The sequence below is a fragment of the Perca fluviatilis genome, chromosome 18 (assembly GCF_010015445.1).
Source record: "Perca fluviatilis chromosome 18, GENO_Pfluv_1.0, whole genome shotgun sequence".
Lineage (NCBI taxonomy): Eukaryota > Metazoa > Chordata > Actinopteri > Perciformes > Percidae > Perca > Perca fluviatilis.
Genome location: NC_053129.1, coordinates 4,777,009 through 4,803,863, shown reverse-complemented (window position 1 = coordinate 4,803,863; position 26,855 = coordinate 4,777,009). Strand labels below are relative to the sequence as shown.

The 26,855-nt window shown below is 41.1% G+C and overlaps 3 protein-coding genes across 6 annotated transcripts in view; 2 read left to right on the top strand and 1 right to left on the bottom strand.

The window, feature by feature from the left end:
* Positions 1-371: 371 nt before the first annotated feature.
* Positions 372-2,231, top strand: smim8 (small integral membrane protein 8). The gene is made up of 2 exons (XM_039782486.1): positions 372-644; positions 1,728-2,231. The coding sequence occupies exons 1-2, from the start codon at positions 516-518 to the stop codon at positions 1,884-1,886; spliced, it is 288 nt and encodes a 95-aa protein (XP_039638420.1). The 5' UTR covers positions 372-515; the 3' UTR covers positions 1,887-2,231.
* A 587-nt stretch (positions 2,232-2,818) lies between these two features.
* Positions 2,819-17,940, bottom strand: ddx51 (DEAD (Asp-Glu-Ala-Asp) box polypeptide 51). The gene is made up of 16 exons (XM_039782485.1): positions 17,672-17,940; positions 14,247-14,584; positions 11,394-11,575; positions 11,015-11,165; positions 10,557-10,702; positions 10,062-10,133; positions 9,874-9,980; positions 8,538-8,646; positions 8,280-8,425; positions 6,559-6,775; positions 5,934-6,049; positions 5,700-5,816; positions 3,761-3,862; positions 3,507-3,570; positions 3,241-3,375; positions 2,819-2,953 (listed from the first exon to the last, which is right to left on the bottom strand). Exons 1-16 carry the CDS (start codon positions 17,692-17,694, stop codon positions 2,936-2,938), a joined length of 2,043 nt encoding a protein of 680 aa, XP_039638419.1. The 5' UTR covers positions 17,695-17,940; the 3' UTR covers positions 2,819-2,935.
* Positions 17,941-19,545: 1,605 nt separating this feature from the next.
* cenpe (centromere protein E) overlaps positions 19,546-26,855 on the top strand; it is a 41,175-nt gene continuing 33,865 nt past the window's right edge. For 2 of the 4 annotated variants that reach the window (XM_039782347.1, XM_039782346.1), the window contains exons 1-15: positions 19,551-19,809; positions 20,990-21,102; positions 21,216-21,305; positions 21,982-22,100; positions 22,191-22,310; positions 22,546-22,627; positions 22,729-22,796; positions 22,876-22,950; positions 23,066-23,117; positions 23,271-23,358; positions 24,317-24,446; positions 24,604-24,723; positions 24,811-24,963; positions 25,045-25,195; positions 25,318-25,423. In XM_039782347.1, the coding sequence (XP_039638281.1) occupies positions 19,754-19,809; positions 20,990-21,102; positions 21,216-21,305; positions 21,982-22,100; positions 22,191-22,310; positions 22,546-22,627; positions 22,729-22,796; positions 22,876-22,950; positions 23,066-23,117; positions 23,271-23,358; positions 24,317-24,446; positions 24,604-24,723; positions 24,811-24,963; positions 25,045-25,195; positions 25,318-25,423 (1,523 nt within the window). In that variant the 5' untranslated portion in view covers positions 19,551-19,753. Of the gene's footprint in view, positions 19,810-20,989; positions 21,103-21,215; positions 21,306-21,981; positions 22,101-22,190; positions 22,311-22,545; positions 22,628-22,728; positions 22,797-22,875; positions 22,951-23,065; positions 23,118-23,270; positions 23,359-24,316; positions 24,447-24,603; positions 24,724-24,810; positions 24,964-25,044; positions 25,196-25,317; positions 25,424-26,855 lie in introns of all 4 variants that reach the window. The other 2 variants (XM_039782349.1, XM_039782348.1) reach the window with 2 other exon arrangements.

Here is a 26,855-nt window from a genome sequence, read left to right as displayed (position 1 = left end):
TATCTATTTAAGCTTTTCCATTTCACATTTTGAGTTTCATATTTGATGTTTCTGTCATTCAATAAAAGATTTCAAAGATTTCAGTTTAAGCATTTATATTTAAGCTTTACATTTTAAATTTGACTTTTTACATTGAACTTTACATTTTCAAATTATCATTTCACATTTCAACTTTGCTTTTTCAGTTTCCTTTTTCTTTTTTAAATTTAATTATGGCATGATTTTTCCTAGTAGCGTATTAAAATTTTATTTTTTATTTGATCTGGCTTAGTTTTCTCTTTGGACTTTCTATTTGCATTATGAATAAATACATCCTCCATACACACCGGGGGCGCTGTGGCCTTTCAAGTTGTATTATGCTTCACTCTGTTCTTCTTCAAACATATCGCAGTCTTCTTTGACTTTGAAACATGGCTGCGTTTAGAGAGACCTAGGTAACGCCTGCGATGTTAATTCTTCGAGCTTTGTAGTCGTATATTTCTTCAAAGAGCGGTCGTCCATACGTTTGACCGGACATGGCCGATAAAGATGTCGGTAAAGGGAAGGACAGCGCCGGGGAAAAAGGATACAGGACCCCCGGCCTGAGGAGCGCACAGACAACGACTCTGTTCCGAGTTGTCAACCCTGAACTCTTCATAAAACCTGTAAGACTCAGACAGACACTCAGTTTGCTCTTCACTGAGCCAATTCATATATTTAGTTAGAACGTTGAAGCTGGTTTCTGCTCGAAAATTAGCTTAGCATAGCTAATATAACTTGGAGTCTATCAAGCGTGGCAAAAATGTAATGTAACAATTTCGTCACTCTGTCTCTAAATAATTTAACTTTTAAATTGACTTAAAAGGTAAATTACTATTGATGATTTTTTTTGTCGTCTCGTCCTTTTAATATTTACAGTTTGTAGATAACTTTAAAGACATTCAGTGCAATACACTTAACGTTAGTCACAAAGAACTAACTAAACCGCAGTAGCTCTCTGTTGATTTGGCGGCCCCCCATGGCAACATGTCTGCCCCCCAGGGTATCAGAAATAGGGCTGCATTGTTAGAGTGCATGTCGGAGAACATTTGTATTTGAGGTGCATTATTTACATGCTGAAGTAGTGACACTGCATTAAGATAATTTAATTAATAGTGGGTTTATTGTTATTTGCTACAGAATGCTTAGCCTACATGTCAAGATCAAAGTTGGCCTCTATAGTAACTCAAAAAATACAGTTCAATCACAACTGAAGATATGCCTCATTGTGTGTGTGAATAAATATTAGTTTGTGTTGCAGGAAAGTGTCAGTTCTGTTTCATGGGGGGGTGGTGTCGGACCTGCCCCCACTGCTAAAAAAAATCCTAGAGGAAACCCTGTATCTGGTTCAGGTTTGACTTGTCCAAGTACAGCAATATGCCATATATAATATATATATATATATAGACGTGGGAGTATTACTGCCTGGTAAAGTAAAAGACTATGACATTGCCTATTGCATGAAAGTGAATTATTTAACGTTACCTTGAACAAAGACAACAATCTCCCAGTCAATTACCACCTTTTTGGAACTTTTAACCACATCTCACGGTCTTTATCAGCAAAAAAAAAAAAGGGAAGTAGGCCTAGATCTTGGATTGAGGTTTTGTCAAAAATCCATTTAGTCTGTTTTCACAAGGGAACAGTGGCATTGCCTTTTAACAAATCTGAAATCCTTCACTGTAACATAAAGCTGTGATCTTTTTCAGAATAAACCAGTGATGGCGTTTGGACTGGTGACCATCACCTTGTGTGTGGGCTACCTGGGCTATATGCACGCAATGAAAGAAAACGACCAGCAGCTATATGAGGCCGTCGACAGCGAAGGAGAAAGATACATGAGGAGGAAGACTTCCAAATGGGACTGATGGCACAACATGTTCGATAACTGTGTGTGTGTGTGTGTGTGTGTGTGTGTGTGTGTGTGTGTGTGTGTGTGTGTGTGTGTGTGTGTGTGTGTGTGTGTGTGTGTGTGTGTGTGTGTGTGTGTGTGTGTGTGTGTGTGTGTGTGTGTGTGTGTGTGTGTGTGTGTGTGTGTGTGTGTGTGTAAGGACAGAGTGAATTAAAGCCTGACTGGTCTGAAACAAGGACACCTGTCAGCTTTTCTCCAAATGCTTCTATTAAACTTCTCTAATCTGTAAATACAACTACACTTCCACACAATAAGATAACTCTGTGCAAAATTAAAGGCAGCAGACATGATGTTCACTGTTGCAACGTTTTTTTTTTTTGGACTGAGCAGACAAAGATGTTACCTTGAGCTCTAGGAACTTGTGATGGGGATTTTAATAAATGACATTTTGATAGAGAATTCCCAGCATGGCTCTAAACCAACTTTATCCTGAGGTCCAATTAGATCAATTAAGAGTCAGTTACACCACTATGTGTGGGCCTGCAGGACCTTTAACTTTACATGACTGCCTAGAAGACACTAAAAAAAAAAACACACTTCTAAAATCCAAAAACACTACTTGGCTCATGGTAAACAGTGTAAGTATCCAGTGCTGAAACATGATATGGTAAACATGGTCCTAAATAAATTTCATAATCCAAATTTCTATAATGAAAATGAATTCCAACAAAAATAAAAATCAATGTCATGTGTGATATCACTTCATATTAATGTTTTTGTTTGTTCCAATTTATATATTGTTTCTGAATTCATACATACGATGATTCACTTCACAATGGATTTGTTAATGTCTATATACGGTAATGGCATTAGCTCCTTTTTATGTGTTGGGTTATTAACATAGGAACTGGTACTGTAGAGCTGAAATCAACAGCTTCACCACACACAGACATTTTATGTTTTATTAAACAACATAAATAATTCCAAGTACAGCTGAAAAGAAATGCAATGTTGTCTTTATGAGGCACAGATGTCAGCTCGGAGGAGAATGTCACTGTTGCTCCATTATTTGGCTCTCTCATCCTGTAGGGACAAACAGAAGGCCAACGGTCATTAAAAGTAGTCTTGCACGAAAAGAAGAGCATGAAAATGACTAAAACTGGAGTTCATATTCATTAGGTGGTAGATTGAAATTGACAAATTCAGTGTTATCAATTGAATTAAAAGAGGAGTTTGCTTCATTCAGTCATACTTGCATTTATATAATATAATGGCCAGATATGCACAGAAACCTTATTTATAAAGAAAAAGAAAAAAGTGAGCTGTTCTGTCAATTTCAACATTTTAAAAAAGGTGTGCGAGGATGGTACCTTGATAACGTTAGCCAGCTCCTGCAGTGTTTGTTCATATCGGGCTTCCATACCCTTCAGGTTCTCTGGTTTGACAATCTGCTTTTGAATCCCGGGGCTTCCTGCTTCCACCACCATCTGAAGGAAGTTCTTCTCCTGAGTGGGAAAACACAAAAAAACAACATTGTTTTATACTGTTTATGCTGTTCATAAGTCTTTTTTTTCTGTCCGACTCTCTCATCCATATTTTATTATAAATATATACATATTTTGGAGAAGTATTTCACCTGGACTCCGAGCAGAAAGGTGAAGGCCAGGCCTGTTTTCCCTGCTCTTGCGGTTCTTCCAATCCTGAACAACAACAACAACAACAACAACATAAAAAGCCAGGACAGAGTCTGAGCCAGAACACCGTATGACAGAGCTACACTGGACAATATGAAGGATTAACTAATATATAATTAACTAATAATAATATAATCCTGTTTTTTGATAAAAAATGTCCTTCACATTGCACATATACGTTTGATGGACAGCTCACCTGTGGATGTACGTCCTGATGTACTGCGGTGCATCATAATTCACGACACACTTGACCCCGTCGACGTCGATGCCTCTGGAAGCTGCGTCTGTGCTGATCAACCTTCAGGGTGGGGGGGGCACATTAGTTCAAATCATTGCTCATTAAAGCTTGCGCTGCAGGAATTCATGAAGGGCTAAGTAAATAAATACATATGCAGAAATAAAATATACATTGAGAGAGTACTATAGACACATACACTCCCATACACACACTCTGGATTTACTTCATATTCTTAACGTGTATCATAAAGTGCTCATATTATGCGGTTTGGCTTTTTCCCCTTTTATAGTGTTTTCTTTTTGTGTGCACGATATAGGTTTACAAAGTGAAAAAGCCCAAAGTCCACCTCAAAGGGACCACTATGAATAACAATGTATGAGCCAACAGTAATGAATGATCCAACAGCGTGAGAGCTACGTGCATATGTTTAAAGCAATAATAATGGGACTATCTGTAATAATGGGTTTACCTGTGATGAAGGATCAAGAATATTAACCGATCAGCTTATGATCTATAACATGCTCCTGCTCCTGTTTGTAGCTCAGGGTTGAACACTTGTAATGTTTGGCATGATAAAAGAGCCTTCTGGAAACCTAGCAGTAAATTCTGTGGTTTTAGTTTACTGTTAGATTTCTGGGCACAAAGTAATATTTTCCGTTCACCTCCGTTTTTCCCGATTGTTGCCAACTTGTACGGACATGAATTGGCTGCTTTAAGTGTACATTCTTTTACATTAAAAATTTGATTTTTTGGGGGCATCACTATGGCATGGTGGTCCCTAGGATTTTTGTTCTCCTTCTAAAGAATGTCAGCGTTTTCGGGCGCGGGTTCGACTCCGACCTGCGGCCCTTTGCTGCATGTCGTTCGCCACCTCTCTCCCTCCTTTAATGTCTTCAGCTGTCATGTCAAGTTAAGGCCTGAAAATGCGCAAAAAATGTTAAAAAAAATAAAAAATAATCCAGTCTTTCCAGAAAATGCTGCGTTTTTTTGTGATTGTTGCGGGCAAAAATCCTTGATTATGAGACACGTTTTCTTAAAAAATGCGATGGAATATGCGGGATATTTATGCAATTTTATGCGAGGAAATTGCAGGAACTTTCATCAAACTGCGGTTTGATGAAAAAGAGAAAAAAAAAAAAAAGTGATTTCCCCCCCAACATTTTACCCAAGCTTTTCGATGATGTTCATGTCGCGTAATTACGTCACTTCATAACATTCCCATGGCAACAGGGGAAAATGGCTGCTCTTGTGTGAAGTAAACGCAAAATTTTTCAACTTTCTGCTAAGATATGCAGTATGTGACTTTTTTTCCAACGAAAATGTGGAGATTATGAAATCATGCAAGCCCCGCATATTTTGCACGGAAATCGTCAATTTATGCAGCGAAAGTGCGGCGCATTTGAAAAAATGCGGCCCCCGCATAAATATGCGGACTTTGGCTGATTATGCATTGAATTATGCGATCGCATCATCGCGTTTTTTTTGGAGGGACTGGATATCGGTGAGGCTGGTTTGCCCTCGTTGTTCACCGTGAAGTCTGCTGGAAATGATGTAATGCAGCGTTTTATGTGGCGTGAGCACTGCGTCGGACTCCGTTTAAAAGTGACAATGATGCCAAGTGGATTTCGAAAAGTAACTGATAAATATTTACAAAAAATAAATAAAATGTGTGTGCGGGCCCCCTCCCCATCCTAAAGCAGTAAACCTAGGGGAAAACACGCTATCTTCAGTATATAGATGAAATTGAATAAAATCTGATGAAGCTTGCTGTGCTGAAACGTAGATATTCATATCCAAAAACCCTAATGTATCGTAAATACGATGCTTTTGCTACACTGGCTCGCAACATATTCTCCAACACAACGGTGTGCACACACACACAGGTACGCGGACTCACAGCTGGATCTTTCCCTGTTCAAATTCCTTCAGCGTCTTCTTTCTCTCAGCAGGGGAGAGCCGGGAGGAGAACTCAGCGGCCTGAAGTCCTCCAAAGAGCTGCACCAGCAGGTAAAGTCTGAGGAGAAAAACAAACAAACCCAAAAGGCCACGATGAAAGAGTCTGCAGCACTTGAAATTTGGGAAGATGTACACAAGTGGGTTTAATCGGTTTAAACTGTTGCTCTCTCCAAACCTGTGTGCAGTTTCTCTGGAGTTGGTGAAACAGAGGATGGGGCTGAGCTTCAGGCGTAGGATGAAGTGGAGGATGAGGAGGGGCTTTTTGCTTAGCGTGCAGGGCACATAGTACTCCTAAAAACAAAAAAAGGTGCAGTCATTAACAAAGTGACCCAAGTCTTTGACAGTATCTCATCATCATTGTCTGACATAGAGCTGGGCAATATATCGATATTATATCGATATCGTGATATGAGACCAGATATCGTCTTAGATTTTGAATATCGTAATATGACATAAGTGTTGTCTTTTCCTGGTTCTAAAGGCTGCATTACAGTAAAGTGATGTCATTTTCTGAACTTACCAGACTGTTGGAATGTTCTATTATTTGCCTTTACCCACTTAGTCATTATATCCACATTACTGATGGTTATTTATCAAAAATCTCATTGTGTAAATATTTTGTGATAAGCACCAATAGTCAACGCCACAGTATCGTTGCGGTATCGATATCGAGGTATCTGGTCAAAAATATCGTGATATTTGATTTTCTCCATATCGCCCAGCCCTAGTCCGACGCCACAGTGCTCTGCACTTCCACGTGTGCCTGCGCTCCTTCCTGAAGCTCAACGGCGCTCTCTTACCGTGAGACCTTGGGGGAAGTTAAAGCAGCCTTGTTTCTGGGCGGGGGCAGCGGGTGTGGTGTTGCCGTTGCTGCTGCTGCCGATGGTGTTGGAGGGACTGTGGACGGAGCTGAAGAGTCGGGGCTGGTGGAGGCCCAGCTGCTGCAGCTTCTCTGGGTTCTGAGTAAGGGTGGCAGAAAACAGCAGCTTCTGCAGCGGCATCTGAGGTGGAGACAGACTGAGAGGGGAAACACACGGCTTGTAAAGCTCTACATTCAGTTCATATTCTACAGTTACACTGCCTTCAAAGTGGAGCGCTAGTATTATTTTAACCCTCGTGTTGTCTTCCCCGACTATGAACTTGTTGTCCTTTCGGAGACAAAATGTTGTCGCTTTTATTTGATGATTTTTGGCGCTTTTTAAAAATGTTTTTGTCCCGCTTTTCAAAAATAAATTTTATTCGTGGTCAATAAACCTAATTTAAATGACATTATGCTTAATTTTTGAGTTTGAATAAATAAAAAAAAAAAGAAGAAGACAATTATGAATTATTTCAACTAATAGTTAAAATCAGTAGCCTAGAACTCTAGACACAACCTAGCGGCAGCAAATGTAATTTGCAGCCGGGGTGGGGGGGGTGTGAGGGTGTCTAGCAACTCTCCGTTGGCTTGCGAGCTGGAAAAACCAAACTCTGGCCGGGCCAATCACATCGTGTATAGAGTCGGTGGGCGGGCTTGTGGCTGCTGCTGCTGGCGAACAGCGGCCTTTCGAATTGTCTTTGGCCGCGACTCTGGAAGACGTGGAGTTCAGCTTTTCTTTGAGAAAAGAACAAAGAACGGCACTGAAGTCGTTCTTAAAAAAGGAAGACGTGTACGGAGTTTTGCCAACCGGATACGGCAAAAGTTGAATCTATCAACTAGCTCCGCTACCTTCTTCGTTGCTCTGCTTGTTTGTAGTGCAGAGGGAATTTGAAAGACAGCCGTTCATCCCGCCCCTCGGATTGAGCCCTGCCAACGGTGAGTTCCCAGACCCAACATCTGGATGTGGGTCTGGCTGGTCAGGCTATAGGATCAGAGGATGCTGAGTGAATCACAGACTGGTTTATGTCAACGTTTAGTCAAAATACGGTTTGAAAACCATTTAAAAAACAGATTTTCTTTCTCCAAATGCTATGAAGCATGGCTCATCCAAGTTATGTTGTGGCAATTTGGTTGGAAGAAACAATTCCTGATATAAAAAAAACTTTGAAAACGGATCAAATTTGACTTGAGGACAACACATAACATAGTTATAGTGCGTAGTTTCTGTCGCCCCCATGAAGCATTCTAAGTAATGACAACAAAACTGTTGGCGGCCCCACACTTCCTCCACGCAGTTGCTAGTAGCTAAGGAGGACACGGAGGATTAAAAAAATCCTTGATGGACTCTTCAGAAGAGGTCATTATCTTCACTCGAGTTTCTGCGCGCGATAGTCGCCGGACGCCACAATCTTCTGAACATAGCCATACTGAGAGATCCAGAGAGAGTTGTGTGGAGCCGATAGTCTTAATTAGCTTTGTATCAACTCATTTGGCAATGGCTTGAATTTAACTGACGTTCGTTAATATAAAAAAGTTACGCACTAAAGCTTTAAAAACATTATTCTGCTTGAATGAAGAAGAAACAAACACATTCCTGAAACAGTCAGAGTTTCATCTCTATCCACTGACAAGAGACGGTGTAGCTTCAGGTGACAGACTCACCTGGCTGCTGTCACACAGGCTGGCTCAGTCCGCCTGAAGATGGACATGGCTTCTGCGCCACTTCCTGATCTGTACACCGCCTTCACCACCTGACTGAGCCAAGACTGGTGCATGCTGTCAATCATCCGGTCAGCCTCGTCAATAATCTGGGATGGATGAGAGAACGAAAGCCTCCACTTCAAGTACAGCGACGGTAGATGGCGGACAATGGACTTCAATGTCATACTGGTTTCAGTTAAACAGTTTGTAAGAACTCACAAGAAACCTAAGGTGTTCCAGACTAAAGCCTGAATTCTTGTTGATGTGATCAACCAGTCGACCTGGAGTGGCCACTACAATGTCTGCTAAACTGCGTCTCATGCCCCCTCTGCAAGAAAAATCAGAACACAGATGAAAGAAGCAGGATAGTGAGCCCCCCCTCCTAATACAGCTGCATATCTACAGCCTGTATGTGTAATATTCATAATTTCTTCAATTTCTGCATCATTCTTTGGGGGCCCCCCGTTGGTAATATAGAAAAGGACCATCTGCCATCTTAAAAATATCCTACACAGTGTCAGAGTCCGTTTTAATGGCCAAGTAAGTGTAAAGACATACAGGGAATGTGACTTTGCTTTTTGGTTGCTCTCAAAGTACACAGAAATAGACTTATGGCTCAAAACAAGGACAACAAAGCTGCAGTGTTTCCCACACAGACTAATGTGTGGCGGTCCGCCTCACTATCAACACCGGCTGCCGCACATTGCGTTTCGTTATTATTATTTTTAAACGCTATTTATAACACGTTCTTCTGCATTTCCTTTCCCTGCTCTGCTCCGTCACTTGACTGACACACACACACACACACACACACACACGCACACACGCACACACGCACACACGCACACACGCACACACGCACACACGCACACACGCACGCAATGGTTATGTTTAAGGTTACGGTGAGGGTTATCTGCCTGTAAGGCGACGTTGGAGGCTTAAAAACACCATCGATCCCACCGGGCACACAGCGTCTGTCTCCATCAAAGAGAGAAGACGGCTGGCGAAATTCACAAGTTCACGAAAGGTTGGTATCTATCTCGTGAACACCTTTTACACAATCACACATTCACAATCACCGACCCGACTCTTAGCAAACAAGCGATTGCGCCCGCTTTAGAAAGTTAACTAGTCGCAAGTTTGCGGTGAAATGCAGTTGGGTTGTCGAGGTCAAAACACTATATGTAGCAGCTGTGAATCAAATGAACGTATTATAAATGATGTTATGTCATTTTTTTACTCTTACACTGAATGTTTGCTGCTTCAATCCAGATGAGTATTGAAAAGTACCCCCCGCCACAAGTTGCTTCCTAATCCGTGGGAAACACTGAAGCTGATCAAGGTAAACATAAACACTGATTACTATGTACAGATATCCAAGTTTAAATGCAACTTTCAACCAAGAGCAGCCCTTGAAAATGAGATTTTATTGTCTTGTCTTCAAAACAATATTATTATTTAGATTTTTTTAACAACATACAAATAATCCAAAAATGAAAATAATATGTCCTGAACAGCTGCTGAAGCGCCCCCACTATTATGAAGCTGAACGTACCGGTGTTCTGAGAGTGAAGCCTGCTCTGCAGCAAAGGACCTCTGACCAGCCAGCATCACGACCCTGAGTGCGGTTCCCTCAGCGTGCGACGCAAACACTTTGCAAACCTGTACACGAGAACATTTTCAATCCATAGAGTGAACATTACTGGATGATGTCATCCAGACCCTGTTGGGAAAGGTTCTGACCTGCTGGGCGAGCTCTTTGGTCGGCAACACGGCCAGAGCCCGGACTTCACACACCACCCGCTCCATCAGCACCTGATGGTAGAGAGCATCTTTATTTCATCTGGAGAGACTTACTACCTGTTCGCTCTTCACACATACACATGCAGCAGTGCCTAGCAGTGTCGGACAAGTTACTTTTAACCCTCCTGTTGTCCTCGGGTCAAGGCTAACCCCTTTTTCAAAAGTTTTCTAGATCAGAAAGGTGGGTTTCTTTCAACAAAATTGCCCAAAAATAACATTGATGTTCAACGCAGCGCTTTTGCAATTAAAAATGTTTAAAAAAAACCATAGGATTGACATAGGATTTCAGTAATATTATTACATTTCCTAAGAGTAAAGCGTTCTATTACTTTGTTACTGCTAAAAGTAATATACTGTATTACTGTAACCCCCCAACACTGGTGCCTATACATTTTGTATGAATCTCTTGCTCAAAGGGGATGGCAGGAAGCTCACCTGTATGACAGGTATAACAAATGCAAGAGTCTTGCCACTGCCTGTTGGTGCAGACACACAGATATCTCGGGGCTTGTAGCCGCCTCGTCCAATCAGCAGCCCCTGCTGTGCGCTCTCCAAGATGGCTGGGATCACCTCAGCTTGCACTGCGAAAAGGTGACAGTATTGGTCACAACTTTATTTCTCAGGTGTACGCACAATATACCAAGCCTTCACCACAACATCCCATCACAGTGGATTTTTGCATCCCCCACTCCCAACGCCTACACCCACTAACACATGCACCCTTTTTTTTTTTTTGCTACATAGACACCATGTATATCTGATTTATTATAACAAACGAATACAGGAAAATAACACTGACGTAACATCAATATTAAAAAAGGCCCATTCTCTATCACTTGGAACTTTGGAAACCCGCTGCTGAATACACAAGTAAATACAGCTTGTGTCATTACCTGGGAAAAGGTGCTGAATGCCATTATTTTGTAGTTTTTTCACAAGCAGAGCCGAAAGTTCTGGGATGTCAGCGATGGGGACCAGGTTGCTTTTAACGTCTCGGTGAATCACATCCGGCTGAGCGAGCCACTGAGGCAGGACTCTGTTTACCTGTGAAAAGAAACACACGCAAAAAAACAACACACACACACACACACACACACACACACACACACACACACACACACACACACACACACACACACACACACACACACACACACACACACACACACACACACACACACACACACACACACACACACAGTGAATGTTGGTCCACAGAGGAATACTAAGGACGCTGGTGGTCCTTTTAGCACCATCGACAAATGACTGTACCTTTTGGACCGGTTTGTTCTCGAACCCTCCCAGAACCGTGTATCCGGTCGGACCCGATGTCTTGGCCGTGGTTTGTTTTAGTGCGACAGTTTCTGTCCCCGTTTTCTCTTCTTCTCCTCCAGTGTCCTGTCCATCTCTTCCAGTCACAGGAGTGTTGTCCGATAGACCTTTAACAGAACTGCCTGAAAGACCAGACAAACTAAATCATTTAATGCATATTTTGTTTAGCGGTGGAGGGCATAGTAGCATAGTATCGTGATATTTTCCGTGGCAATACTGTATCGATCCATGGACGCCAACTTTTGTTTTTGCCCCCATTTTCATGAGTTTTCAAACTGCACATTTAGATTGGCCTTTTACTGTGGCCAGCCTAAAGGCTCTGACACACCAACCCGACGGCCGACCTTCGACAGAAAAGGCAGTTGGACTGACTGCCTCCCCGAGTTGGTCAAAAAAGTGCCTCAGAACACACCGAAGCGTCATCGACTTGGATGTACGTTCTGCGCGTGCGCGAGACGTAATACGTCTCCATAACAGCAGGCGGCGCTAATCTGTATTGTCGCCCAAAAAAAGAAAACAGGCAGCTGATTGGATGAACGAGTCTCATCTTTTATGAAGAAAGTTCACTGAAACGTGTTTCTGAAAACATTTTAAGCGAGAAATAGGCCATACAGTTGCTGAATCTGTCTTCATTTCAGATCGACAAAGGTCAGTTTAAAAGATTTTCATCCGATTTTGAGAGGCGTTAGTCAGGCTCATCCCGCTCGTCATTTCCAGGTTGGTGTGTCAGGGCCTTTACGCGCACCTGTGCAATAATCCTGCTGCCTAATCAGAATCTTGATATGCCACACCTGTGAGGTGGATGAATTATCTCGGCAAAGGAGTTCTCACTAACACAGATTTAGACAGATTGGTGAACAGTATTTGAGAGAAATAAGCCTTTTGTGTAAATAGAAAAAGTCTTAGATCTTTTGAGTTCAGCTCATAAAAAATGGGGGCAAAAACAAAAGTGCTGCGTTTATAATTTTGTCCAGTGTATAAATTGCACATGAGAATTTAACCTTTTGGTACTAGAATAACGAGATAAATTGCTTTTTCAGTCCACAAGAGGGAAAAATTTAAATGAGATGAACAGACAAAACAGATGTTGACAAGTTGATGGTTTTGCTTTGGGGACATAAGTTGGTAAAAAGGTAATGAATTGCAATATATCGCAGAGTATCGCAATATGTTTAAAATCGCAACGATATCGTATCGTGATAATATCGTATCGTGGGGCATCTGGTGATTCCCACCCCCGATTTTGTTGTGCAGGTAGTATGTACATGACAGTAGCACACTTTTGAACCACTGCAGTGAATGTAAAATCAAGGATTAGAATCTACTTTAAGAAAGGTTACAGGAAAGGGTACAGTGACCAGAGCAGGAATGGTGTACTTTTCATCCCTAGATTTCAATTTTGAATTGAGATTGATGATCTTGATCATCACAACTTTCAAGCAAAACGCCGGGGATTAGAAATTCAGCAAAGCCTTTTCAGTCCTGACCTGGTGCAGTGCCTTGCTCAAGAGCACCCTGGCAGTGCCAAGGAGGTGAACTGGCTTCTCTCCATCTACCAATCCACACTCCAGTTCCCAACCCAAATCCCTATGTACTAAGCTACTGCCACCCAACATGTACTGAGCAGGACATTTTACAGTTATCAAAAACATAATTCCTAACATAACAGTAAATATCGGTGAACTTCCTGGTGAAAGTCGAAAGACCAAAACGTTGTTTTGCAACTCAAATACAATAACAATTAGAAAGATATCACACACACATATACAAATGCAGGCTTTCATTTTTGTTTTTATCTTAAACCCCAAATATAGAGTTTTGTAGTCACTTGGGGGCAGGGGAAGAAGTTGTAAACCTAACATTGAGTTATTATCACTTCATAAAAATTGATATAGTACAAGTGGTTCTTGCATGAGGCCCAATGAGCTGAAAGCCAATGCAAAGCTCCGTAAAGCGGAGGGGCACGGCAGAGTTGGGGATAATTCTCGGTGAATTCCTCACTATGAATGACTCCTCGCACATTACCATTGTTTATCTAAAAATGATTCATTAGGACTTTTTGGTGCCCCCAAAAAAAGAGGTTTTAGCCAGCCCCAAAGGAAAATATCCAGCGCCAAAATGACAAGAACTGAGAATAAAAATGGCACTTCAAATCCTCAAATCCTCTCTAAATGTGTTTAGTGGAAATTACCAAACAACGGTTAAACAAGCAGAACATAAACTTGAATATGAGAGCTAATCTCTGTTTTATCTCCAGAGTCTGGCAGTACCATATAAACCATTACCATACAAAACATACAAAACCATATAAAATGTTATTTCTTTTAACCAGTTTGGTTAATTGGAGTTTTATTAAGCATGATCTACATTTCCGTTGTCAGAAATAACAGGAAAATGCATAGATTTCTGTCAAATTAGGTAACACAGACTCATAGCCTTTACTGTACGCGGACCAATCACGCTTACTGCCGTGAGTAGCCCCCCAAAGGCCCATTCCGAGCCAGGAAAAACCCTGGAAGGCCTGGAATATTAATGTCTAGATGACCTCATATTTTGCATTTCTGTACAATGTCCAGCTACTTATTAGCCCAAATATATGAAGGCAATCAAATATCTGTGGTGAGCTAAAACCGGCTGATCATATTGGCCATGTCGGTCTGGCTCTTTAAACGGCACAACATCACAGTGAATGAATGTCATCATATCATAACACTGATCATATCAATGACATGATATGGATATATTGCCCAGTTTTGTGTCAACATGTGAGTATGTACAAGAACAAGCACACACCTGACTGATCCTTTTTCTTCTTCCTCGTCTCTTTTGCAGCTCTCTTGTTCTTCTTTTCCTCGTGAACAGGCTCATCCTGGCTATCAGAGTCCAGGGCAATCGAAGGCACTACTTCTGATCTCCTCTTTTTGTGGTGCTTAGGCTCTTGACTATTGTCCTTGTCAGCTTTTCTTTTCGTTTTGGCATTCTGCCGTTCCGTCCTTTCTTTGGAGGGATGTTGCGTCTGTTCTGTCAAACTCTGTCGCTGCTTCTCTTTCGCCTTCTGCTTCAGTTTAGCCAGTAACGCCTGAGACTGAGACTCCTTTGAGACGCTCCCATTTTCATCCTCTCCAAGATACCTGCGGGCAACGTGACAGAATGTAATGGGTTACAGATTCTTCCGTACACTTTTTCAGCATAAGCAAAAAAATAAATAAATAGCTTTTGGTCAATTTAACAGCTTGTAACCTATTATACGATTCTATCGACATTTTGGTCAAAAATTAGCTATTCGCACTCTTCTGACATGTTTTCAATATTATGTTTAGCTAATGCGAGGGAGCACTCAAGCAAGCTATGAAGAACCCTTCTGAACATAGGGAAGCATACAGTAAGGGGGGAGGATGAGCATCCCAATCAGACGAACCAAATTGGCAATGACCCAAGGAAACAGACAATTGACTATTTCTGTATTAGGGGCAAAGTGTGCAAAAACCTAAGAGGTCTGAAGATCCACCAGAGAAAGATGGTGTGCTCAAGGAGGGAACAAGTAATACAACACAAAGAAGCAGTAGCTAGCAGGGCAGGTGCTGTAGAGCTCACTACAGACCCTGGTCAAAGGGAGAAGGCTCGGCACACTTTGGAGGGCTGTATGGCAGCGGAGGAAGGGCAAAGAGAGGGCCAGAAAGCGCAGTGCATTCACTGCCAATCCCATTAGGCTCCTCCAAGACACTCCTGGAACACAGGCGAAGTGGCCACCTCACTTCGTCAGTAGAGGAGATCAACCAGCTTCTCAGTATCGCTTTTCATTGACACATAAGAGAGCCAGACCTCAGGCCGCGTGAGGCACTGGTGTCACCCAAAGAAACAGGGACCCGATTCAACATCTCTGAGCCCAGCCTGATGGAGAGCAAAGAAGCATTTAAGAGCTGCAAGAGCAAGTTCCGTCCCGGGCTCCAGCAGAGTACCAATCAAGGTCTACAAGCAGTGCCCAAGGTCTGTCCTAGTGCGACTCCAGATGATCTTAAAGCTGTTCTGGCGGAAAGGAAAGGTTGTTGCTCAGTGGAGGCACAGGGAGGGAGTCCGGTTACCACAACATGAGCAGTTTCATATCATCTCGCTGCTTAACAGATCGCTAGCTAATGTGAATTGTAGGGTTCAACAATATGAGGAGAATATCTAATTGCGATTATTTTGACCTATATTGCAATATGATTCACGATATTGGAGGGGAATGATCATTTTTGTATCATTATTTTCATTTTCATTGAAAAATATTAAAATAAAATAAAAAAACAATTATAGTGTGATTTTTGCGAGGATTTAGTCTGTAGGATAGGATTTGCAGGCCGGGACGTCTCTGTAGCACCACAATACTTAATATGGAACGGTTTGACACATATTTTGCCTTTAACAAATATTACGCCCTTCAGCAATTTGGATATTGCACTAGTCCATATTGCGATTTCAATAATATTGCGATTGATTGTGCAGCCCTAGTGAATTGCATAGCTCATGTTTGTCAGCAAGCACATATGTCATTTTTAACATGAGATTTATTGTGCAGCTAGCTAGTTGCTGAACATTTTAAAGGTCCCATGACATGGTGCGCTTTGGATGCTTTTATATAGACCTTAGTGGTCCCCTAATACTGTATCTGAAGTCTCTTTTATATAGGCCTTAGTGGTCCCCTAATACTGGATCTGAAGTCTCTTTTATATAGGCCTTAGTGGTCCCCTAATACTGTATCTGAAGTCTCTTTTATATAGACCTTAGTGGTCCCCTAATACTGTATCTGAAGTCTCTTTTATATAGGCCTTAGTGGTCCCCTAATACTGGATCTGAAGTCTCTTTTATATAGGCCTTAGTGGTCCCCTAATACTGTATCTGAAGTCTCTTTCCCGAAATCCAGCCTTGGTGCAGAATTACAGCCACTAGAGCCAGTCCCACATTGAGCTTTCCTTAGGATGTGCCATTTCTGTGTCTGTAGCTATTGAGGAGGAGAGAGGGGGGGCAAGGTGGAGGGTGGGGGGTGTGGCCTTGACCAACTGCCACTTTGCTCGCTTGAAAGCCGTGATGTCTCTCTCTCTCTCTCTCATGGGTGGGCCAAATTCTCTGGGGGGGCAAAGCAGAGAAAGGGGAGGTAACCTTGCTCCTTATGACCTCATAAGGAGAAGATTCCTGATTGGCCCATCTGAGCTTTCATTTTCTCAAAGGCAGAGCAGGATACCCAGGGCTCGGTTTACACCTATCACCATTTCTAGCCACTGGGGGACCATAGGCAACACATATTAATGTTAAAAAACCTCAGAAAGTGAAATTGTCATGCCATGGGACCTTTAATGATCTGATGCCAACTCCACAATAATCCGAAATGGGTTTTTGTCTGTTATAACTTACTACATACTACTACTGACTACATTTAGAGCTCAGAAACTGACTGACAAGGTGAGTTTGTCCAGGAAAAGTCAAGGAAATTTTAGGAGCAGAAAAGACAAGAGAGCTAAAAGATAACATGAGAGAGACTTGTCATCCATCGACATATATAATGCAGTGCAGCACATAGAGGAACGAAATGGTGTTTCCTTTGACCTATAGTGCAAAACAAAAGAATGAACGAATAAACACAAGGTGAAAACTATGAGATACAAAACAGGCACAGAACAAGATACAAGACAAGGTACAGGCATATAGTGCAATAACAAACATGGAGTGCAATAATAGAAAAAGAGCACACACAAAAAAAGAGAGACCAGAAGATCGTTAGTGAGAGAGGAGAGCAGACAGAGGTACATTGACGAACTGAAAAAAATGTAGAACAAGGAGAAAACATAACTGTTTTGTCAGTATAAATGTACATTTCCTTCTCGTATTTATACAAAGTTAGAGTTAATTGTCTGCTATTTAACGGTAACATGCGTTTCTGTATACCTTAGCAGTTAGACGCTTATAATTCCTAACAGAAAACGAGTTCTCCGTATTTGAAAGTTCTCTCCACGGTCGACCTGATCTAGAAAACCCCATTTTAAAATGTATTAAAAAAAAAGTTGTTTTAAAAAAAATACATAGCGTTAACGGTCTGTGATGGTTTGACCAATTAAAGAATACTTTACTGCTTACTAGTTTATTACTTAGTATCTTAAATACACTCAGAAGCCAGATACAACCATATAACTCCAAAGCCATGTAGTAATGTGACAGAAAGCCAGCACAGAAAAGAAGCCTACCTGTTTACAAGAAACAGAGACATTTCACCAGCGAAATGTAACAACTCCAATCAAGTTTTCGTATACTTTTCAGCTATCTAGCATTTGGGAATTATTAACACCGAGCAATTAACGACGTCCAGATTCGTAAACAGCTATGGTTCTTTAAAGTACTATAAACGCTTAGCTTCTGTTAAACTACAAAAAAGCACCACTTTCTCATGCGTTTTCCACATGGATGTTTAGGTTTTCCCTTCCACTTTGTAGTGGACGCGGTTTGATGACGCCACTCAAGCCGTCGCCTTTTTGTGCATCGCCATTTGGGCGCTACAATCAAAGTAGTACTCTTTTCTACTTCTTCTTATATACTGTCTATGACTACGTTTACAAGCTGTCAATTTTCGGGTTATGGTCGGGTTAAGGTCATTATTCGGGTTTCTGAAACATTCGGAATAACCCGTTTACATGCGTGAGCAGAGAGAGTTACTCCTACATGGAATTTGTAATCAATTGGCAATATCCCGACGTAAACGGCGACGCACGTTTAGCGTCTGGACGTAGCCTACGGACAACCTTAAGACGCAATAACTTTTCATTCACCTTCTTATAAATCTCACTATCTCGGTACTTTCTGCCGTCAACAAAAGACATTATATTCATGGTTTTCACCACACTAATAAAGAAATTGGTTTCCTCCTCGCTCCAAAAGTGTGGTGCTGTGCTGCGTCTCGCCATGTTTACCTCTACTTCTTGTTTACTTCCGGTATACTGCGCGCAGGTTTTCTGCATTGACATATATATAACTATATTATTATAGTATATAATTATTATTATAACTATGTTTTCTGGCGCATACAAGAAGTTCCTCTACTCAAAAGACCAAGACCTTTTGATGGGGATATGCCGATACGCGTTTACATGACCAAAATTTCGGGTTAGAAAAGGGGTAAGTTGCGATAGTAGCATAGGTAGGTAGCATATTCGGGTTTTTAAAAACCCGAATATGCTACCTGGGTTACCCCTTTTCTATGTGCGGGTTATTGCTAATATTCCGGTTTTGAACGGGTTATTGGCTGCATGTAAATGTCTATGTTTGCTACTAGTAATAGACTGTATTAGGGCTGGGCGATATGGAGAAAATCAAATATGATATTTTTGACCAAATACCTCAATATCGATACTGCAACGATATTGTAGTGTTGACTATTGGTGCTTTCACAAAATATTTACACAATGAGATTTTTGATAAATAATCATCAGTAATGTGGATATAATGACTATGTAAAGGCAAATAATAGTAATAATAACAGCTACAACAGTCAGGTATGACATCACTTTACTGTAATGCAGCCTTTAAAACCAGGAAAAGATTAATCAAATTAATTAAATAATTAATTAATTAAACACTTATGCCATATTACGATATTACGATATCCAAAATCTAAGACGATATAGTGTCATATATTTTATCGATATAATGTCGATATATTGCCCAGCTCTAGACTGTATATTAATCTATAAATATATACAGTCTATGTGTACAATACAAGATTCCATGGCTACAACCGTAAACAAACCATAAACTGCCTGGCAAAAGCATTGGAATGAAGGAAACAAAAAATAATGAAATAAAAATAAAGCAAAAAAGTGGGAGGTTAGAACAAATTATCATATGAAGTTAGGGCACATGGTTAAATACAAAAATGCACTTAATAGGGAAATCTATCCTACAGGCTCGATATATGTAACGATGTATGTAATAATATTTTTTTAGCATTGTAGAAGGAAAATATGAAGCTGGAAACTGGATTACAGAGATAATGGGTAATGTTTTCTTTGTTATATACACCAGTATGCTAGGTGGCGGTAATGCACCTTAAACGCTACTTGCCACCCGCCATTAAACAAAATGAAGAAGAAGACGTTAACCAATCAAAATAAAGTAGGATTTTTTAAACGTGCAAAGCGGTCTATTTTACGTCAGTGGAGCAAGAAGTTCACACCCAAGAGTCACTCACTAGTCGTTTTGAGAATATTATCATTTATCGAAGATGTATCACTTTGCTTGCTGATTGTATGTGTGTGTAATTATTAAAAAGGAAAATGACAGAAGAGTCGGCAGTTAAAGTGTGTGTTCGAGTTCGCCCGCTTATTGAAAGGTAAGTTTTGAGCCGACTTCTAACTTCAGCGTTAACAGTTGTTAAATTACTTAGAAGCTAACGCTAAGTTAACTAGCGTTAGCTTGCTAGTGCTAATGCTAACTCTTTTTATAATTGCTAACTGTAAACGTTAGTAAAATAATGTTGGGTATTTACATAGATATATAGGGTATTTGCCGTTGGCTAGCTTCATTTCGGACGTGTCTTTGTTTCAGCAAATACTTGTGTGTAACGTTATCTAGCGTTAACGATAAAAAACGTCAACGTTTAACGGTACCTACTTAATTTGTTTAACTAACGTTGACGTTAACCTAAGTTATGCGAAGCTAAAGTTGTTGCTGTGAAGTCAACGTAGACGTTGAATGAATGTTTTTTTTTTTTTCGGTTTACAATAACGTTATAATGAAAAAAAAGCATTACAATTTGTGTCAATATGCAATAGTTATTGCACGTTTACACAAATTACTAGTTACATTAACTAGTTAAAACTAACCAAACAAACAGATGTTCTTGGAAATATGTTCCTAGATCATTTCCTTGTCCAGAACTAACTCCATGCTGCTAAAGTGCTGAATCTTCAGGGATTGTAACACCAAGTCCTAGGCTACTTAATGAATCTAGTGTGCTGATATACACTGGGCGTATTTCCCACAAAATTAAAAAAGAGGCTTTTGTCTTATACGTCCTGCTATGCCATGCAATACCCTGCTACACCCTGTAACGCCCTGCAGTGCCCTGCTACGCCATGAACTTCTAAAACTACTATTTCTAGTCATAGTTTAATTATCTTTATTGTGACTATTATTGCCACTGTTCATCAAACCCCCAACCGGCACCGTCAGACACCACCTACCAAGAGCCTGGGTCTGTCCCAGGTTTCTCCCTAATAGGAAGTTTTTCCTCGCCACTGTCGCACTAAATGCTTGCTCTTGGGGGAATTACTGGACTTGTTGGGTCTTTGTAAATTATAGAGTGTGGTCTAGACCTACTCTATCTGTAAAGTGTCTTGAGATAACTCTTGTTATGATTTAATACTATAAATAAAATTGAATTGAATTTTAGCTATTCAACCACAAATTAAATCCCACGGAGCAACACTTAACTTTAGTCTCTCGACGATGTTGTCGGGAAAGTCTGTTAATGTTTCCACATGCATCTTGATTGTGTGTCCTTGTTACAGGGAGGAAAAGGCTGCAACAGAGAATGCAGAGCCTGTCCAGCTCTTTTGGAAAACTGATAAGAAATCAATTTATCAGAATGATAATGGGAATTCAACTAAGAGCTTTGGTTTTGGTATGTTTTGTAGCATCAAGAAATGTCTTGACTGGATTGTGCGGCTCCTTTGTGATATTTAGCATAGTAACAGAAATCCACCATATATATTCAATTTCCTCTGTTGTTCACAGACCGAGTGTTCACGTCAGATGAAACAACCAATCAGCTGTACCAGGAAATTGCAAAGCCTCTGGTCGTTTCCTCTGTTGAGGGATACAATGGTATGTATTGGAAACTGAATACAGTGAGACCTGCCTTGTGGTAATGTGTTGCTCCATACACTCAGGGCCGTTACATAGTCAACGCATAGGTACTAGAGGATGGATTACGAACCGAGCCCGCCGCGCCGGGTTCAGACAGATATTTAGAAATGGGGTTCGGGTCGGGCTCGGTCACATCAGCGCGATAAGGCATTGAACATTTAAAATTTAAAAAAAGCTTATTATGTAAGTGCGTGCCTGTGTTAACGTGTGCTTGTTGCCCCGTGTGCGCTGATGCGCTCATCTGTTGACATTTCCGAATGCCTTCCTTCAGTTGCTTAACAAAAGCGGGCTTTCCACACAAACAAACGGTTACTGCTCTGTCGGAAGCGGGCCGGGCTCGGACAGAAAAATGCGGCCCGATCCGCACTCTAATGGGTACGCGTCCGCGAGGCTACGCATCGCAACGCTTCGGCTGCCATTATGCGTCGATGCGTAGCAAAATGTGTCGTCCCAGTTCTTGTTACGCGACGCGCCAATGCACGCAATACTGTGCGTTGTCGGTGGGGGCGACGCTTGCATCCGCTGTGTAGACTACGAAAGGGAGCACGTCACTTGCGTTGACTATGTAACGGCCCTCAGTGTAGCTGCATGGTGTTTCTTTTGTGTATTTATGTATTCTGTGTTTGATCCAAAGGAACCATATTTGCTTATGGACAGACTTCTTCTGGAAAGACATTTACGATGATGGGGAGTTCCCGTAATCCCGGAGTGATACCTCTGGCTGTGGAGGATGTCTTCCAAACTATTACAAAAGTAACAATTGTTTCACATTTTTGAAACCTATCACGGTTTGTTGTGTAATCACTATTTATTCTAACAAATGACTGCTCTTTTGCCCTAAAGTTTCCAAATAAGGAGTTCCTTCTTAGGGTTTCTTACATGGAGATCTATAATGAAACTGTTAGTGATCTCCTCGTCGACAGCAGTAAGCGAAAACCCCTGGAAGTCAGAGAGACAATCAATGTAAGTGGGCTATTTAGAAGTTTAGGGTTCAATGCTGTTTTATCAAATCTGAATCCGTTAAGAAATTTTGTTCGTTAAGAAAGTTTCAACACTTGAAAGTAACTAATGTTAGAACTAATTAAATCTCAAACATCCGTACAACTAGGCCAACTGCAAACACACAAGCTATGCACTGAATGCCAGAAACCCTGACAAGATTTGTTTTACATGTGATTGTGTCTTTACAAACATGCAGAAAAACATCTTTGTGTCTGACTTGACTGAAGAACTGGTAACTTCTTCTGCGCAAGCCCTGGCCTGGATTCGGAAAGGAGAAAGTAAGATCTGAGGTCACTGAACATGAGAACGTTCCTTACGGGATGTACACTGCAGACTGTCTTAACAACCCATATGTTTTCTTCAATATCTGCCTCTGTAGAGAACCGCCACTATGAAAAGACAAGCATGAACCAGCGGAGTAGCCGCTCACACGCCATTTTCCGAATGGTAAGCAACACTACAATGTAAAAGTTACATGCAGTGTTCTGGGGAAATCTGGATTTTTCATGATTTTAGTTTTTCTTAGATCCTGGAAAGCAGAGAAAAGAGTGATCCAGCATCAGGTGAAAATGCTGAAGGAGCCATCCTTGTGTCTAATTTGGTAAGCTTGCTCCTTTTTTATTATTTGCTTGTTTTCCATCTTTCTCTTACCTTTGCTGTATCATTTGTTTGTGTTATAATTATTTGTTCACTTGCGATTTTGCTTCATCTTCTAGAATTTAGTGGATCTAGCTGGATCTGAGAGAGCAAGTCAAACAGGGGCTGAAGGTAAAGTTGAGTTAAATCTATAGACCCTTTTTAGGTTAGTGATTGAAGGCCCATGAAATGCATACTAGGCATGATACTATGTTAGAGTTAACTGATTGCCCAATACAGTGTATATACTGGGTTTACAATAATCCATCTGTCTCTATATTCTAGGCGCACGTTTCAAAGAAGGTTGCAATATTAATCGCAGCCTGTTCGTACTCGGCCAAGTGATCAAGAAACTGACTGATGAAAGCCAGAAGTGAGTAAACAATGGACATGGAATGTATTTGCAGAGTTTCATACCTCTCTGATTTCTACATCCAAAGACTGTAATACTTGTACTCGGTACCGCTATGACATTGTCATATTGATACTGAAATATTCCCTCTTTCTGGGCAAAGGCCTACTGTTCCAGATATCTTTTCACTGGCCGGGCAGGCACAAAGGAGCATGACCAACATTTTGGGAAATATGAAAGAATCAACCTAGGGGCCATGAAGATTCATCGTTAACATAGTCATGCTAATCAAAGTTTGTAGCTTGAAAAACAAGGCGATAATTAGTTAGAGACTCGGGCACAGGAAAGTAAAAACAAATTTATACCACTATTAAAAGCATTCAACACAATTAATCTGGTCTCTTAACGAGAATGACAGGTAAAGACAGACAGATTAAAAGAGTTTAGAAAGACAGTAGCTCCCAAGACGTGTGGCCTACGTATATGTAGCGGGCGCGGCCTTTATAATTATTTTTTAATAAACTGTCTGTACACTTACAATGTTCTCAATGCTTCGGTTAACATTTAGGGACCCTCATTATGTTACCGTTGAAGTGTGTTGATATTTTGAGCCTTTTTAGTGGTATAATAAGCTAAATTTGTTTTTTTCACTTTCCCTGTGCCCCGAATACTAGCATTATAAGCTAACCCGCGCTAGCTTGTTTCAAGCTACAGACACATTCGATTAGCATGAAAACATGTCCCAGAGAACGATCGAGTGGGTACACATCTGTTATTAACCCCTAGGTTCGTTTTGCGCCGGAATTGTCCTTTTTAATTAGGGGTGCACGATTCAGAAAATGACAGAATTCAATTTTTAGGCTCACGATTTGATTCAAAATCGATTTTTGGGGGAAAAATAACGTGATTATAATAAGGAATATGCGTTGAGTTTTAATTGAAGGTGCTGACTTTTGCTAAAAAAAAAATCTCATTTCAGGGGGTTCACCAACTACAGAGACAGTAAACTAACCCGCATTCTTCAGAACTCCTTGGGTGGGAACGCTAAAACAGTCATCATCTGCACCATCACTCCTGCTACTCTAGATGAGACCCTTAGTACTCTGCAGGTTGGTGCAGATTTCTGTTCTGCACATCTAATACCTCTTCAGTACCATGACATTTTGATATTCAATTGTTATAAGTGCAGATATAAGAATGTAAAACATGAACTATTAAAGGGAGAAATCAAAGCCAATGTTTCACAAAATGTTTATTTTGTATTAGTTTGCCAGCACTGCAAAGAAAATGAAAAACGACCCTCACGTGACAGAGGTGTCTGATGACGGGGCTCTGCTCAAAAGGTATCGCAATGAAATTGTAGACCTCAAGCGACGACTTCACGAGGCAAGTGTCATCACTTTTCTACAGTCGTGTTCGGTCCCATCTTACCAGTGCTTTGTTCCAACTGACCTGCGGTTGTCCTCCCCACAGGTTTCTTCAGGCACGCAAACCACAGCGACGGAGAAGAAGGTTCTCTCCCAGATGCTCCAAGAAAAGGATCAGCTCCAGAGAGAACAAGAGGACAGGATCAGAAACCTGACCAAACTGCTGGTCACAAGCTCAAACCTGGTCCCTGTTCAAAAGGTAAAAATGACCCCAAAAACAAGTAACGCTGTAGTTAGAGTACAGCTTTCTCTTCAGTGTCACAATGACCCTGTTTTTCAGATGCCAAAACGCAGGGTAACGTGGGGAGGAAAGATGCTCAGACTTGGCCGTCCATCTGCATGTGACGGTGGTTCATCAGATCTTAGCTTTGCGGAATCTTTCTATCGCAAGAGGAAAGCAGACCGCTCCTGTCTGACGGAGATTGGTGAAGGTAAGGAGGAGCCCACAAAATAAAATGTATATGCACTCCGCAAATCATAATTAACCTTATAATTTCATGATTCAACTGCGCTCTGACAAGTAGTAAAATACATACATGGTATGTTTTAACAGATGACGATGACTTTCAATGGGAGATTCCTGATGAGCCTTCCTATGACATGGACATCAGTCCGAATTCTGTGTGTGTTCGAAGATCTGATGAAAGGTCTTATAACAGGTAAAGTAGTTTTCACTTGAAAGATGGCAAACTTAACTTCCTTCTGTTTCATAAAGATAAGGGTGGGTGATAAGGTGACTTAATTGTCTCCCATAGGAAAATATTCTCATGTTTTATCATCCTAATTAATAAAAAAAAAAAAAAAAAAAATCTTTTGAGAATTTAAGAATGCGTAATGGGAAAAGACGGTGCACTGCACTAACACCAATAAACTGCAAGTTTTATGAATTGCAAAAGAGAGATTGACCACTAAATACTGGCAGGGCAGCTAAACTGAGGGTGATGTCTCTGTCTACATTTCAATGTAAATCCACAGTGGCGTTGTTATTTTCAACATTGTGTAACATTTGCAGTAGTGAGCTATTTTTTATTTTTTTTTAAATCCTCCGTGTCCTCCTTGGCTACTAGCAACTGCGTGAGGGAGGGGTGGGGCCGACAGTTTTGTTGTCAAGCAAGTCCTAAGTTACTATTTAGACTCAAGCAAGACAATTCGAGTCCCTGCTCTTGTCAAGCAAGTCGCCATGATAGAAGCGCTTAAACAGCCCAATATGTTTAAGTTGAAAATGTACAACAGAGACGTATGACTCAAGTGTAGTAGAAACGGACCTGGGTGCAAATCTGCCCCTTAAGGCCGTTTTTATGGTTGTGCGTAGAATCCACATCGTACCCTCGCAGACCCCTCTGCGTCTACACTGTAGCCTGACGTGCACCTCTCGAAAAACTACACGTCGCAGCGACGCACGTCGCTCAGCTGTTGCTTGGTAGCGTTGCATTTCCCCCCTGACTCATTTCCTGGTTCTCCTTCTCCATAAACAGCATGAAGTCAAGGAGAGGGTTAACTTTTCCTGCTACAGATTTCCCACCTTGGTCAGAAAGAACAGGGGAGACACTTTGTTTTTCTCACTGACTCTAGAGTCAGTACTCGCTCCGAAGCTAAACGCCGTCACTCTCTCACTTCTCCCTCGCTCTATCTCACACACACACACACACACACACACACACACACACACATACGTGCCGGCTCTATGCACACACCAGTGCACAAGTATAAACATCGGGCCACTTACGTAGGCTACGGCGATGGCTCTGTGTGAAGTAGGGTTGGGCAGTAATACGGTATACGGGGTCTTAAAAATAGCAACGGTATCAGTTTCAATACCGTCATTAAAAAAAAATATATAGGAGACAAGGATTAAATATTAAATATAATTTATGTAATTATGTGTGGTTGTCATCACGGGACAGTGTAGAGGAGAAAGTAGTTGTTTTTTTTGTAAGTTGTTATGTTATCATTGTTTCAGTATTAGTGTTTGGTATTCAGTTTCTGAACGGTGCACAAGCCAACAGTTTGGCGACGGCATCTGAGCCTTACGTCATAATTTTTAATTAGTCACGGTAATGCCGTATACCGCGGTAAAATAGGGAGGAGGTT

Coding starts and splice junctions, on each gene's coding strand:
- smim8 (XM_039782486.1), top strand. CDS start 516: ATGGCCGATAAAGATGTCGGTAAAGGGAAGGACAGCGCCGGGGAAAAA. Junction 645..1,727: donor CTGAACTCTTCATAAAACCT/GTAAGACTCAGA, acceptor GATCTTTTTCAG/AATAAACCAGTGATGGCGTT.
- ddx51 (XM_039782485.1), bottom strand. CDS start 17,694: ATGTCTCTGTTTCTTGTAAACAG. Junction 9,981..10,061: donor CCAAAGAGCTCGCCCAGCAG/GTCAGAACCTTT, acceptor TCTCGTGTACAG/GTTTGCAAAGTGTTTGCGTC. Junction 8,647..9,873: donor GCTTCACTCTCAGAACACCG/GTACGTTCAGCT, acceptor TTTTTCTTGCAG/AGGGGGCATGAGACGCAGTT.